At 38.1% G+C, this 15,681-nt stretch overlaps 1 protein-coding gene across 9 annotated transcripts in view; it reads left to right on the top strand.

Moving 5' to 3' along the window:
- Positions 1-15,681, top strand: part of LOC123864281 (probable ubiquitin carboxyl-terminal hydrolase FAF-X) — a 33,955-nt gene that overhangs the window by 11,914 nt on the left and 6,360 nt on the right. For 5 of the 9 annotated variants that reach the window (XM_045904594.1, XM_045904591.1, XM_045904590.1 and 2 more), the window contains exons 21-46: positions 441-572; positions 1,307-1,405; positions 2,123-2,271; positions 2,780-2,893; positions 2,981-3,089; positions 3,501-3,654; positions 4,140-4,270; positions 4,593-4,814; positions 5,265-5,426; positions 6,464-6,689; positions 7,379-7,546; positions 8,592-8,665; positions 8,786-8,898; positions 9,052-9,225; positions 9,976-10,117; positions 10,621-10,774; positions 11,176-11,323; positions 11,857-11,977; positions 12,252-12,388; positions 12,461-12,620; positions 12,695-12,804; positions 12,884-12,967; positions 13,051-13,151; positions 13,631-13,827; positions 14,012-14,140; positions 14,593-14,771. In XM_045904594.1, coding sequence (XP_045760550.1) covers positions 441-572; positions 1,307-1,405; positions 2,123-2,271; positions 2,780-2,893; positions 2,981-3,089; positions 3,501-3,654; positions 4,140-4,270; positions 4,593-4,814; positions 5,265-5,426; positions 6,464-6,689; positions 7,379-7,546; positions 8,592-8,665; positions 8,786-8,898; positions 9,052-9,225; positions 9,976-10,117; positions 10,621-10,774; positions 11,176-11,323; positions 11,857-11,977; positions 12,252-12,388; positions 12,461-12,620; positions 12,695-12,804; positions 12,884-12,967; positions 13,051-13,151; positions 13,631-13,827; positions 14,012-14,140; positions 14,593-14,771 — 3,689 coding nt within the window. The remainder of the gene's footprint in view (positions 1-440; positions 573-1,306; positions 1,406-2,122; positions 2,272-2,779; positions 2,894-2,980; positions 3,090-3,500; positions 3,655-4,139; positions 4,271-4,592; positions 4,815-5,264; positions 5,427-6,463; positions 6,690-7,378; positions 7,547-8,591; positions 8,666-8,785; positions 8,899-9,051; positions 9,226-9,975; positions 10,118-10,620; positions 10,775-11,175; positions 11,324-11,856; positions 11,978-12,251; positions 12,389-12,460; positions 12,621-12,694; positions 12,805-12,883; positions 12,968-13,050; positions 13,152-13,630; positions 13,828-14,011; positions 14,141-14,592; positions 14,772-15,681) is intronic. The other 4 variants (XM_045904596.1, XM_045904595.1, XM_045904593.1 and 1 more) reach the window with 1 other exon arrangement.

The raw sequence follows: 15,681 nt of genomic DNA, 5'->3' as shown, positions 1-15,681 counted from the left end.
ACTGCCTGTTCTAAAGTATATAATCTCTTATGTATTGCACCTAGATAGGTCATTCCAAACAATATATTGATTTATGTGGTCGACATCCAATCTACTCGTAAGAAGAGTTTTTGCTCAACGTTTCTGATACGAATCGCTAATGCGCTTCCGGCGTCCATGGGATAGGCTTGCGCCTTTTTTTTTAGTATGAAATCCACGAGGACTAAGGCGTGGGCATTACAAATATGTGTCAAACAAAGTTAAAAAAATGCCTTCCATGCGCTGGTTACGAAATTCAATACGCCAGAATTTTTGTAGATTATGTCGGAATATAAAATTTATTTTCCTTAATATTTTGGAAATGAAGCGACGCGTGCGCGGTTCTAATTTGCGCCTTTAACTTTATACTCAATAAAATGCGTCTTTAGTAATTTTTGGTAATGAATACTTTTATTTTGCAGCTTTTCGCCCAAGGCTCGTGGTATATTCCTTTCATTTTAGAGTTAGAACACATAGGTATTACGAAAGGTCATGCGCCGTTGACTGAAGCGGCGCATCTTTTATCACAAATCTGCCCTAGTCATAAACAAACGGTATGTATAATTACAGTTAGCAACATATAAAGTCTTATAAAATTGTGTTTAAGTCAGTTGTACAAAAATTTCTAAACTAAATTGAGGTTCAAAGTATACTGTCCGTCAGAAAATGGATCTATAGTCCGTTTGCGTTAAGAAAATAGTGAGTCAGCGCTGTACTCCGCTGTAGCCACGCCCCTCGACCAGAAAACCGGGGTCTCAATTAAGTTGCCGAAATTGTCCCAATATTTTTTGACTATCACTCTACCATTGCAAATTCAACCCTAGTCAGTTGATATGATCCTAAAAAACATACATCTAACTCAATAAGCTTAATGATGCAAACAAAAAGTATTTTATGACTCAATTCAATTAAAAAGTATTATTCATGATTACTTTATTTTGATTTTAGATAATAATAATTATAGTTATAACCTATAGTTTATCAATAAATCTTTGTCTCTTCAACTATCTATATTGATTCACTTTATTGCTGTGAAAACACCTTTACCCTACAGTTGCACTGATGATTCACTATTTTCTTAACGCTAACAAACTATAGCAAATATATAGGTCTAAAAAAGTCCTGTCAATTTAGTTTTTAGATATTTGCACAACATTTCATTTAGTACCTTTGTGGCATTTTATTCATACAAAAATAATGTGAAGCAGTACAAAACAGTCACTTAGCTCTCATGTGTTATGATATGTTCCAGAAGACTGCTGTTAGACTAATTTAATAACAATTTCAGGTGGATAAATTGACAGAAGCACTTCTTAGTGCCGAGGATACCAAGTTAAGAGACATGCTTTATGGACCTGCACCACCCACCGTTGCATATAGTATAGAGGTATTTATAAAATTCTATAAAAGCTTACCGCTTATTGAATTCATTTTCAAGAAAGCAAGTATTATGGAAGCGTTTAGACGCCACAAGCCGTTGTTTGATTGTAGTAAATATTCGGCCACAATTTTTTTTTAATGCAAATCGTTAGGGTTCAATTTTTAATGGAAGTGTCAAGTAAGCTTTCGGGTCTGAAGTACCACCTAAGTTGCCCAGAATGAAATGTTATCAAATTGTTTGGGTTCAATTTTTAATGGAATATAAAATGGAAATGGAATGTAATGGAAGCTTTTGAAACTGAAGTACCTGCTAACTAAGTAGCCTAGAATAACATCTTATCATCCCGACTTCACGCCGTCTTGCTATGCTACCGCTAAAAGATTTCTGTAAAGCGCAAAGCCAGAGGCACGCAAAGGAGGTACTGAATTATTCAACTTCCTTGCAAAAGAACCACATACAATAAAAAAAAAAGATTGATTCCATGACTCCTAGAGTAAATATTATTTTAATTTGTAAGTAGCACAAATAAATGAACAATTGAATGAAGAGCATTTTGTTTGTTTTAATTTTTCAAAAAGATCAAAAGGTGCTTTTATATAAAAAAATATTAATAAATACTGCCGAAACTGCGCCTTACAAAGTACACGCATTTAGTGTATCGCTATGTTGCTGCCGTTTATTTTATCCGCATTCTCCAGGACTCCAGCTTTTGTACTTTTGCAGGTTCTATATAGCATGGTGATGCCGTCCTCCGACTCAAGATTAGAACGAAACCGAAGTTTTCAGTTACAATGTGTGAAAAAAGCACCACTTTTAGTACAATGCTTATCTGATAGCGAGTTCTTGAAGGATGCTGCTCCACACACCAGAAGGTTTATTTTGTTTTTGTTTTGTTACAAGTTGGCTGTGATCTCACCTCATTATTAGTGACAATGCATTTCTAAGGCTGAGATTTATAAAGAATCCTTTTATTTTGCTCAGACTGCTTAGAGTTAAAACGAGACAGACTTATGTAGAGAGACCTACCCGTCTCGTTTTAACTGTGTCTTACGTCTGAGCAAAGTAAGTCAAAATATATGTTCTATAGACAACTAACAAGTCATAAGGCAGTTTATTAAACCTATCCTCGTTTTATTCTGCATTATACCACACTGATAAATCTCAATCATCTTGGCCAGTATAGCAGTACTTGTTGTGCCTAAAGCCTTTAATCTGATCTGAACTGAGCTAATCTATAAAAGCCTATATTGAATCTGTCGGAATCGAACTTGGAACCTCGCATTTATAAGGCCACAAACACACCATTGCATCATGGATGACATCAATTATTTATGACATGAAGATTTTCTAATTATAATTTAATGATTTGTTTTGTTTCAGAGTTGGCTATTTAGCCTTAGTGAGATTAGTCAAGTTGGCTCTGTATACTTTAGGACATCTTTTTGAAATCCTCGCCCCAGATGGCTCTGACACAACTGTTGACAAAGAATTTCGGTATATATCTTTAATTCAATTCAATGGGAAAAAGTACATCTCCGAACTTTGTGTGAGCCCCTGAACTCATAGCTGGTTTTCTTGCAGGATGGATGTAACAATATTGCGGGAAGCACTACAAACAGTTCCTAATCACAATTGCGAGCTTATCGTCAAAGCCATAGCCGAGAAATTGGCAAATACATTAGGAGAGCAGGTAATTTATACCATTTCAATGTTTACTGGAAGATGTTACAGGAGACCTTTTATAAGAACCACTCTTATTGTAATTTGAAGTCCTCCGCCATATTCAGTTCGTATTTGTTCAGGATAACCTGAAAGCTTATCGGCCGTATTCACAATCATTACTATGAGATCTCACGAACGAACGCTCGAACGCATAGTGTAGGTTCCACCAATCAGATTATTGTAAATTGACGTGAAACAGTCATCTGATTGGTGGAACCTACACTGCGTTCGAGCGCGCTATGAGACCTCATAGTAACGTTTGTGAATACGGGTGTTTATGTTATGTGTTGCCACAATAGTTACTACTATTAATTTTGGAACGTTTATTGTTGGCGCAAAAGAGCATGGTTAATATTCCAGAGAGTAAAATATTTCACAGATGGTAACAAGTAGTGAGGACAGCGATTCAGTTTCTACACTGGTATGGTGGCGCGTGCCCACTACAGCTACGGTGCGCGCTCTCTATGGCCTCGCCTACTCTGTGGCACAGCCTTCTGAACACAATGGTCTAGTGCATTCCGATGACGTCATTTGTAAGTTATTTCTGCCTTTTTCAACAGAAATGTATTAGGATAAGTAGCGACGCTCGAGCTCTTTTTAGCTCTGCAACTAATCACAGCTATTAAAATTAACCATATTGATGGATTCCACATATTTCTTGGGTGCTACACATCCTTCGTACGTCTCTAATAGAAAGATAGTCTTGAGAAATTTAATAACACGAGATCCTGTTCTTGGTTATTTTGTTAACTACCGCCATATTATAGCCCTATTTTTTCGGACAACTAACATTCAATTTCCATTTTTAATTTTCACACTGGCTAGTGAGAAGTTTCCTTAGCGCCCAGTGCTCTCCATACAAATGTACTTTAGTTCTAATTTGAATATTAACCAATCAAACTACTTTTGTTTGGAGTGCGCTATGACTAAACTTCTCTTGTATAAAATGTTTTCTTGTAATAAGTGTTTATTTCATTAACTATTTTTTCCGACCCCTGTAAAGAATTATGTTTTTCAGTGGTGCGGGAATGCATGGAAGTCGTCACAATATGCATGGCTTTGGGAGGTGGCCATTTAGAATCTCTTCTTCATGAAACCTGGTGGCAAGATGCTGTGATGTACTTAATGATCGACTGCCCTAATCCTCCGGTAAGTTACTGTGTAACACATTCTTTATAATAAATACAGACATACGTATATTTATATACACAGTGACAATATTCAGAACATTTATATAATATCTATGGCATTTTTATATTAACAAAAATTACTTTCAAAATAAGACATTATCAACCTGAAAGTAGTTTGTTTAGAATAGATAATATAATGATTTTATAACTAATGATTTTAAGCTTATTTCGCGATTGACCGATTTTGTTTTGGTTTTGATAGCTCTCACTGAGTCCTGATCTCCAGCAGTGCGATTGAGGTCTGCTGTATGGAGGTCTTGAACTATTATTTTGTCTGTTAGGTGAGAGTATCGTGCGCGGAGCAGCTGCTAGCGATGTGCGCGTGGGGCGGCGGGGGAGCCGCGCGCGGCGCGCTCACGGCGCTGGGCGGCGCGGGCGGCGCGGCGTCCAACGCGCGCCTCACGCGCTACGCGCGCCACGCGCAGCAGTTCCTGCAGCTGCTGTGTCGCCTCGTGGCGCTGGCCGGCCCTACCTCGCGCACCTTAGACGACTTGACTATAGAGGTATATTTCCTGTTATTAATACAATTTGTAGATGCGTAGAAAATATAAGTTTCTCGAATATTCAATCTTTAAAGCTCGGCAACTTTGACTCTTAAACGGTTTTTTAAGGTGCATTCACACATGCCGCCGGGTTCGGCCAGCAGCGCGGGCAGCAAAATCCGGCGGATGGGTGGATGCACCTTTAAGCCACCCATTTTTTTGTCCCTTATGGTTTGTGCTTTCCATTGGAATATAATTCGGTGGTTATAAGATAGGTGCAGATATCAAAAAAATGGGCTCATCTAACTTAAAAGGTAGCCTTGAACTGATTTCATTAGGCAATCTATGTGAAGCCTAATAGTTTGTGTAATTATATTTCATAAAAAACACTTTTGATCTGGTTATTAGAAGAGTGAATGTCTTTCTTTATCAACAAGGTCTATGTCCAAAGATTGTTTTTTATTTTTCTAGGTTGAATGGCTTCGAGCGGTCAAAGCTAACCCTGCAACATTGGACGACACATTAATGGAAGGCCATTTGAACCTGACCAAAGAACTTTTCACACATGTTCCAGTACAAGTTAAATTTCAATATGGTGCTCATCCTGACCATAAGGACTCAGGACTGATCAAGGTAAACGAATCTTTTATGTATTTATAGTGTGCACAAAATAAGTATTTAGTTCAATCTGAAGTGCAACACAAGCCCAGTTCTGTTCTTGTACAATGCGCAGTCATGCGCCTCAGGCTCAGTTTGGACCACCCACTTGTTTGGCGCGCACTATAGTTATTGATTATATTGTTTCAACCAATTTTTTGCTGCAAATTATTTGCCTAATGATCTAAGGGGTCCGAAGTAAATCTATACTGGCTCACAACAGGCTGACTAGACACCGTAACAGGCTTGCGACTCCTACGCTCCACCTCAGGAAGGTCCAAAAGTCATTTGTGGGAATGGGTATAATCTTTTATAACAAAATTCCTCAGCCAATTTTGGACTTGCCTTTACACAGGTTCAAAAAATCTATTAAAAATATGCTCCTGAGATAAGCATATTATACTATAGAAGATTATGTAAATGATAAAAGAGCGTGGATTTGACCTGCAATTCGCTCCAGCAATGCGCGGGACTTCAATTGCTTTTATACATGGCATAATATTGTATATCAAATCTTTGAAAAGAGCAACCGCCGAGTTTCTTGCTGGTTCTTCTCGGTAGGAAAGGCATTCCGAATCAGTGGTAGATGCTTTTGACGATTCAAAAGAACTTGTAAAATCTAATTTAATAAAAAACCGGCCAAGTGCGAATCAGACTCACTCCGTTTTTGATGATTCTTATAAAAAAATAAATAAAAAATAAAGTAAAGTTAACTGTGACCTCATCTATGTATGTTGATTTGAGTTTGTTAAAAACAATGTGGTAACTTTTTGATTTGCCAGGATAATAAATTGTCTATCTCTGTTTCAAATTTCGTCAAATTCGGTTATACGGATCGGCCATGAAAAGCTAGTAAACAGACAGACAGACACTATCGGATTTATAAAATTAGTATGAAATAAGAATGTCTGTTTGTGAAAATCTATTATTATTAGCTTTGTCGTTATCTTACTCTAATTCTAAACTTATGTAGTACAATAAGCTGTTGGTTTACATAATAAAACAAATAAAAGGAAGTGACGACGGAGTTCCTGTGGCCGTACTCGTGGGCGTGGTGCCGCATGGGCGCGGAGGGCGAGGGCGCGGCGGCGGGCGGCGACGCGGAGGAGGGCGCGGCGCCGCTGTGCCGCACGCCGGGCGCCGCAGCCGCCGCCACCGACCTGCTACTGGCGCTGGTGCACGCCTGCGTGCCCAACATGGCCGAGCTCGCTAACCTCCTCGACCAGATGTTCTATAGCGGTGAGTCATCACCATCATGATCGACACATCGCCGGCTCACTGCTGAACACGAATCTCCTCTCAGAATAAGGTTTTGGCCATATTCTACCTCACTGGACAAGTGTGGATTGGCATAATACGCTCACACACGTGGCAAACACTAACACTTCTTTATTTAAGTTAGTTTAAATAAAACTAGGTGGTGCCCGCGGCATCGTCCACGTGGATCCAAGTTTTTAAAAAGCCCATGGAAATTCTTTAATTTTCCGAGATTTAATTTTAACACAAACGATAACAATAGGTAATAAAAATCTATTCTATTCTATTCTATTCTAATAAAATATCACATATAGGTAAGTATAGTATAGATATGATAAATCCTTTTTATTACAATGTATATTGTATACTACTAAACGGCTAAAACACACGCGTGTTATGTTAAATGTTAATTCGTGTGAGCATTAGTAGTAATAGAGTTTAAATGAACTAAATGATGCCCACAACTTTGTAGCTTTTTAAACACCCTGTGGGAATCCTTTGATTTTCCGGGATAAAAAGTAGCCTCCAGAACACACGCAATGTCGATTTACCCAATGTCAAAATAAAGTTATAAAGGTGTGTTGTGAAAAGGTAGCAGACAGATTCAAGGTGATTTGTTTGTATGTGAATTATAAAAATATTCAACTGAGGTTTTTCATTCATTGATTCAGACAAAAGCATGGGTCTCTCGGAGTGGGAATACATGCCGTGCGTGGGCCCGCGGCACCCGGCCGGGCTGGTGGGCCTGAAGAATGCGGGAGCCACGTGCTATATGAACTCGGTGTTACAGCAACTGTACTGCGTACGCGCCGTAAGGGACGTCCTACTCACCGTGCAAGGTAACTTGGGCTAGGTGTCTATCTTTGCTGTTTAGGTTTATCAGTGTCTCATATTCTCACAGCTTAGGAGTCCAGATTTGAGGAGTTGGGACTTGGGAGTTCAATGATAACAGTGTCTGTACGTGGTACCTACAAAATCAAGTCACCATCTACGGTTCATGAATCCCCTTGATACAGTACATGGAGTACAGTAGGTACCCTTTTAGCGTCAGGAATGAAAAGTTGGAACTTGAAGTTCAAACATGGTGGTAGATGAAACTTGAAATTCAATAAAATAGTGCCCAGCTGCAAAGTGCAAGATGCTGTAATGGCGACACTGCAAACGCAGAGCCCACTCTTGGACTGCGGGAGCTAGTCGCTAGAACTGAACCGCCGTCGGACAAAAGCGTGTTTGTAAAAATCTATGCAAGAGTCCTATTTTCAGTTGTAGACATCTGTTGTGATGACAACAATAGTCAATACCTCAACTAAAATTGTAATACTGTTTTTATATTGTTTTGTATTTATGCAAAAAGTCTTAATAATTTGGGTGATTTATATGGCTTTTGCAGTTTTAGAATTTATAGTCAAATTTTCATCAAAATTGGTCGAGTGAAACTAAAAGCACACCCTCGCAATTTCTTTGCCTTCCACTGGGCGGAGTGTAGTAGTTAAGAAGTGTAAGGGATCTATCAATGTACTGTGAGATTTAAATCTCAAACTTCATTCATAGATCTAATTCTTGCCATCCCTTTATGAAGAAACCATGTAATCTATATAATATACGAGTATGGATAGAGCTTTTTTAATACCTACTTGAAACAAATACTTATTTATCGCCATCCCTCTTCGATTGCAGACCTCTCGCTCAGTCATATCTTATTACATACCTATATACATACATTCGTGGAGAAAACATTGTGAAAAGCGTTATGGCTTTTATCATTATATATTAGTTCTGACAATGCAGTTTTAGCTAGGATTCTGTATAAACGAAAAACAATGACTTGCTCATCAAAGAATTTTGCATTGGCAACATTTTCATTTGTTAATATAATTTTTTAAGGAGCTGCAACAGATCCCAATGAAGATTTTTCCGGAGAGGCTCACCATCACAACATAATAGAGAACAACATTGAGGTAAGTTCATAAGAACACAAAAGCGCATAGAATAATCAATTGATTTAGAACAAAAAAAAAACGACATAACAATAGTAACAACTTGAAACTGAAATGAAAGTTGCCTGTTTTTTGTTTCAGAACAATTCTGATTACAATATCACAATATTGAAGCAAGTTCAGGCTATATTCGCACATTTACATTACAGTAAACTACAATACTATGTTCCTAGAGGACTATGGGCACATTTTAAGTAAGTGATAAGAAAGTTTCAGATGCTTAATGAATTGAAAATAAATTACCCATAATAACATTGACTTTATGTTATATCCCAGAAATAACACTGAAAATTTCTATTTTTGTGTAAATTATTAAGTGGCGGGTAACCCTCATATATAAATTGCAGGTTACAAGGAGAACCAGTGAATTTAAGAGAACAACAGGATGCAGTAGAATTTTTTATGTCATTAGTAGAATCTCTAGACGAAGCCTTGAAGACTTTAGGGCAAGAACAATTAATGGCTAAAACTATGGGGGGGACCTATTCTGATCAAAAAATCTGCAAAGGGTGTCCACATCGGTAAATAACATTTTTTTAAACTAACTCCAATCTAATTTAGATACTCTTAAGATTTATTTAGGCATAAATTGATTAAATCACTAATATTAATTAATATTATTTGGACTCAGAAAAATTGTACTATTTTGTTATTACATTCTGTATGTTATATATGTGTAGTATGCATATTCCTAGTCTGAATATAAAAAAGGAAAAGCTGACTGACTGACTGACTGACTGACTGACTGACTGACTGACTGACTGACTGACTGACTGACTGACTGACTGACTGACTGACTGACTGACTGTCTATAAAAGGAAAAGCTGACTGATCTATCAACGCGCAACTCAACCTACTGCAACTGGACGAGTCGAGCTGGGCATGCAGATCGCTATTATTACGTAGACATACGCTAAGAAAGAATTTTTAAAATTAAACCCCTAAGGAAGAAAATAGCAGTTTACAAGAGTAGTCCACGCGGATGAAGTCGCGGGCATAAGCTAGTTATCCATATTACACAAAATTACTTTACGGATTGAGACGAAACCTACGAAACCTTTGCAGTTCGAAACCAAAACAGTTAGAAATATTGATTCTAAAAAATTACCCATTTGAACCCACACCTGTATGATTCGCAAGTTGTAAACTAAATTTAATGTGGGCTGTTTAGTGACAGAACTGGTATTTTATTTCTCAACTAAATAGTTCTGTGTTACGCCTTAAATAATACACTGATGTAAAATCTTATTTGCAGTTTTATTTTACTTCAGGTATTGCAAAGAAGAACCTTTCAGTGTGGTATCTTTAGATATTAGAAACATGTCTCGGTTGCAAGAATCCTTGGAGGCCTATGTCCGTGGAGAGCTTTTAGAAGGTGCTGATGCATATTACTGCGATAAATGTAGCAAAAAGGTATTTCTTTTTATGAAGTTTTTGCACAGTGTTTGTTTTTTTTTTATTGACTGTGAAATGGTGATCTCTCATTGACGGTACTATCTCAATTTTAACAGGACAAGAATTATATTAGGCATCTTCTAGGTAAGCTTGTTCCAACCCCTCATAGTTGCTTTTTATTAGGCATGATTGAGGCCACTTTTTATTTTATTTTAGTTTTCATGGCGGTCATTTTGGAACTTTTATTATTTAATGTAGCGGCAAGAGAAATACACATTCTGTAAAAATTTCAATTGTCTTCCTATTACGGTGTACACGAGATCCAGCCCACTGACAGACAGCCCGACGGACGGGCCGACAGACAGCGGACGCTTAATAGGGTCCCGTTGGTACCTTTTGGGTGCGGATCCCTAATAAAATGAAATTATCCAAAATTTGAGATACTCGTAGGATATATTCACAGTTCAGGGTTGATATTATGAGCAATCGTAAAAACTACGATATTTGATTAATTGTTGTAGGTGGTGACGGTAAAGCGCTTATGTCTGAACAAATTGCCCCCGGTTTTGGTTATACAGTTGAAGAGATTTGAATATGACTTTGAAAAAGTGTGTGCTATAAAGTTTAACGATTACTTCGAATTTCCCCGGGAACTGGATGTTGAACCATACACAGGTAATTTTCTTTTCTTAATTTAGATCAGGTTTAGAAATAGAAGTTAGTTGAGTTGTATGCAGGACAATCGGGGAACCCGCTGCATTATTATTGGGAAAAGAAAAGACAGAAAGAAGAGAAAATTCCTATCGTTATGTGATTAATGGAAAGGGATCATCATGACCCTCAGCAATGAGGAATACAACGCAGAGAGAACTAGGTGAGATTGCAGTTAAGGGCTAATGTGTCTTTTTATATTTAATCAAGCGCTCCTTTGCAATTATTGGACTTGCTGGCAAGTAAAGATGCAGCCTAAGATTGAGCGCGCTTGCCTGTAAAAGGTGCCTATTCATTCTTGACTTGAAGGTGTCTGAATAAAATGAAAAATTGTACGTTATCAAATAATTGAATTTGTATGACAGCTTGGGGTCTGGCGCGGGCGGAGGGGGACTCCACGCTGTGGGAGGGCGGCGCCGAGCGCACGCCCGAGACGCACTACCAGCTCAGCGGCATCGTCGTGCACTCCGGGCAGGCGTCCGGGGGACACTACTACTCCTATGTTCTGCTCAGGTGATGCTTCATTAAACACCCATCTGTAGGTACATACTATAAAAAGACTAGCCCGTCAGTAAGTCTGACTGACTGATCTGTCAGTCACACACCTATAAACAAAATTTTGACAGTGGCTTCCTTTTATAACATTCCCTACTCTGAAGTATCAGAACATTCCCTACGTTATAAAAGGAAGAAAGGATTTTGGGAAATTCCACATCTAAGCGGGTTAAATAGGGGATGAAATTCCATCGTTTTTTCAAATGTGAGGATGTGTATAAAAGTCTATAATTTTTCAAACTACTGTATTGATGAAAATTGGTATTTAGGATGTCGGTAATAAAATAAATTGGTTTAGTTATTAAAACTAAAACTAGAGTAGACTATGACCACCCTTGGGTGATAAAAATATTACCACACGGTTATTAGCCTACAAAGCCGTACGGCAATGTAAATGACTGCACTAGTGCGATACCAACCGTACTTGTAGCATAATTATTTCGGTTTCCTTGGGCAACTGAATTTTTTTAAATCTAGTTTTATAAAACCAGGGACAATGGAAGCGAAACTGGCCGATGGGTGAAGTTGGATGACGGCGACGTATCCGAGTGCGCGATGCATGACGACGAGGAAATGAAGGCGCAATGCTTTGGCGGGGAATACATGGGCGAGGTATGACATGTAGTAGTAAACATTCAGTAGAATTCCGCAACTTAACTCATCAGTCTTTTGAATGAATGGTATATAAATATTTATTTACATCATATAATTGATCGTCCATCTTTACATTATATTTGGTTCTGACATGTTAATCCTAAAATATTTTCCTAAAGTTTATTCTTCTCTTATCAAGCTAACATACAAATGTACCATTTTATAACACTTGTGTGAAATGTAGTTGATATTCGATGTGGAAACTTTGTTGGTCATTTCTATAATGTTTTAGGTGTTTGATTCAACTGTAAAGAGAGTGTCGTACAAGCGACAGAAGAGATGGTGGAATGCTTACATGCTCTTCTACACACGCAAAGACACAATCGAAACGTCTGGTCTCGAACAAATTATGCAAAATGTGACCCTAAAGTGAGTATAGCTGTTGGCTTTGCTCTTCCTAATGTATATCTAATATTGCTAATTTTTTTTCGTCTGGTGCAGGGAAAGCGCTGTTCCAAGGCCTATCTGGAATTCGGTTCGGCGAGGCAATATAGCATTCTCACACAATCAGGACCAATTCAGTGTGGAGCATTTTAATTTTATGAAGAAATTGTGTTGTATACGACTGCAAGTATTGCCTGGATCTCAAAACGCAGTTTGGGTATGAATATAAATTTACATTTATAAGTTTTGCTAATTGATTTTCGCTTTTTTAACAATATTTATTACTCGTAGGGACCTGAACATGAAGAGATGTCGATGCTAGCCATACAATTAGCTACAAAATTTTTGTTCCAAGTCGGATTCCACACGAAGAAATCATTACGTGGTCCAGCCTCGGACTGGTAATTTTTAATCTGTTTCACTTAAAAACATGATATTTTAAAAGAAACAATTGATGTTATGGTGACTTCTCATTTGCAGGCATGACATTCTATGTCAGCATTTACGATGTTCTCAAGCTGTCAGGGCCTGGTTCGCCACTGATCTCTTTAAACATTCTCATAGGTATGTATCCTACTTATGTATTGTTTTAATTTATAAAGTAGAATACGAAAGTTCTCTTTGTGTATTTCATATTTATTTTTAAGGTTATGTGACTATCTACTCTCCTGTCCCTGTGCTGAAATTAGAATGGTGTTTATGAAAGTAATAGTCTTTGTGGCACATTTCTCTGTACAAGATCCACCAGGTTAGTAAAGAAATTATTTATTGTATGAAGTAACAAAGTTTTTTCATTTACGTACGGTATTCTGTATACGTATTTGTGTTCTCTATTAAAATCGCTTTTGCTTCCTTCATGGATACTAACAATGGATTGCAACGAAACAGATTCCTGTTATGCTTACGAGAGCATAATATGTTAGATACAATCTTTTATGACTTACCTATGTCTTACTATAATATCATGTTCGCAATTTCTTTCACATGGAATTAGGTTTTTAAAATTGATGAGTAAGTTGGCAAGTCAGGATTTTTCTACTTACTGTATGAGATACATATATTAATAATAATAATTTATAATAGGGATCTCGTTCAACTCCATATAGTCCATTTTAATAGATTTAATTTTATTTGCTCTAATAAATTTATGGTTTTTAGCCTTATATAGGTAATATTAAATAGGATTATCGTTAGTATTGATACATGATATCGCGATTGCGTCTCCAGTTAGTAACGGTTACGGGTCGTGGTGCTCGCGCGACGAGGTGTCGTCGCTGTCGGACCAGCTGCTGTGCAGCGCGCGCGCGCTGGCCGTGCCGCAGCAGCACCACCACCACGCCGACCACCGCCACCTGCCGCTGCTGTTCAACCTCTTCCACGCCTACGCGCTGCTCGGCCTGCCGGAGAGACATCAGCTGCTGCGGGTAAGCAGGGCGATGCACTCCATAAAGCTGACTACCTCCATGTGCCACTTTTTTCAACCTTTTACACACATACTCGGATTGTAATGGAAAGGCATCAGCTTCGGGTAAAGTTTTTTAAAGTGTAGGAGGCTGATAACTGCTTCATATACAGACTTTTTAATGAATTTCTCCTTTCCCTTTACAGCTCAAAATCTTGGATATCTTGTTATCGGTATGCTTGGATGACTCTTCTTCGTCACTTGGAAAATATCAATATCCAGATTCTGCTAAATTACATCAGGTACCATATCCAGATTCTGCTAAATTGCATCAGGTAAAGAGATACTATTATTAATCTTTGCGTATTTTAATGTAGTTACGCAGTTTTCAGTACGAATTTCCAGGGCAAAATCCAATTTATCATGCAAGTGTTTCATGCATGCGGCCCAGCGCGTTTATAAAATGCGCTCAGCACGAAATGGGCGTCTCACAAATTAAAACTATCTATCCATTAATAAATTCAATAATATAGGTCGGTTTTATCGTAAGCTGACACGTTCACTTTATAGACACACAATTGCATTTTTAGAAGGTGTTCAAATAACTTATCAGTTACAACATAATATAGTTATCACAATTTTTTATGCATTTTCGACCGAAATTAATATAAACCTAAACCTAAATCTAAGCTCAAAGTGTGCTGTATGGATTTCAACCTAAAACGAGTTTCGTTGGAGTTGCGTTTCGCTGTCTGTTCCGAGCCTAACTGATTTGTTTGAATGACAGGTGGTTTGCGCGCTGGTGCGATGCTGCGACGTGAGCTCGCGCTGCCAGTCGGCCACCGCCAGCGAGGGCGCGCTGCCGCTGCCCAACCCGTACGGCGACCCGCCGCAGAGCCTCGGCCAACTCGTCGCCCGGCCCGTCATCTCTCCCACCGCCGCTGACGTGCTCTACAACAGGACAGGGTGCGTGGATCGTATGTGGAAATATGCGGAACCCGACTTTAGGGGACTTTTTTATTGGCTAGCTAATGCTTTGCTAAGAAAACATGCTAAGTCATGGTCATTCCAAACAAAAATGTTTGCGGGCTGCAAAACTTAATACCGCGGTAGTTTAAAAGCCACAGCTACATATTTAGAAGTTGAAAAGATAACTTGATCTGTCCTGAGTATTAGTACGGCTAGACCTGGCTTACGCAAAGAAGTCCTGGCCGGCATATATATTTTTTAATAAATCGATTTCTACGTCCAATTTGACGTGGTGATCAGTCTTTAATACACAATTTTAATTCTTATTAAATAAAAATAAATTGAAAATTTAATTTTATTTATTTACATATTATTAGCGCATATTATTAACTTTTATCAAGCGTTACTTAAAAATTTTCAAATACATCTTTACAAATACGAAATAATAATGGACTGAATTTTAAAATCCTCTGAGAGTTTTTAAATTTTCCTCCTGTAGGAATTCTTTCCAGGCTAGATGACTGTTTGCAGGATATAGAATCATTTTAAGATTAACCTAGCTAGCCTAACAAGTTATCTCTGTCCAAACTTTGTTAAAATCGGTTAAACGGATAGAAACGTAACATGCAGACAGGTAGACATACAATAGTATACATTCTAATTTCTGCGGCGAAAATAAAGAGCTTAAAAGCTTATGGAAGAGATCATGATCTCACTACCTATAATATAACTGCGAAAGTGGTTTGTTTGTTGGTTTATTGGTTTGTCATTCAATCACATCGCAATGGGGCAACGGATCAACATGGTTTTTGGTGTGCTTATAGTTAAAAATCTGGAGAAAACCTAAGAGTTCCCACAGGATGTTTAGTAAACTAAATCCAGGCGAACGAAGTCGCGGGCATCAGCT

Source organism: Maniola jurtina, chromosome 4, assembly GCF_905333055.1.
Source record: "Maniola jurtina chromosome 4, ilManJurt1.1, whole genome shotgun sequence".
Lineage (NCBI taxonomy): Eukaryota > Metazoa > Arthropoda > Insecta > Lepidoptera > Nymphalidae > Maniola > Maniola jurtina.
This window is presented reverse-complemented; position numbering and strand designations above follow the sequence as displayed.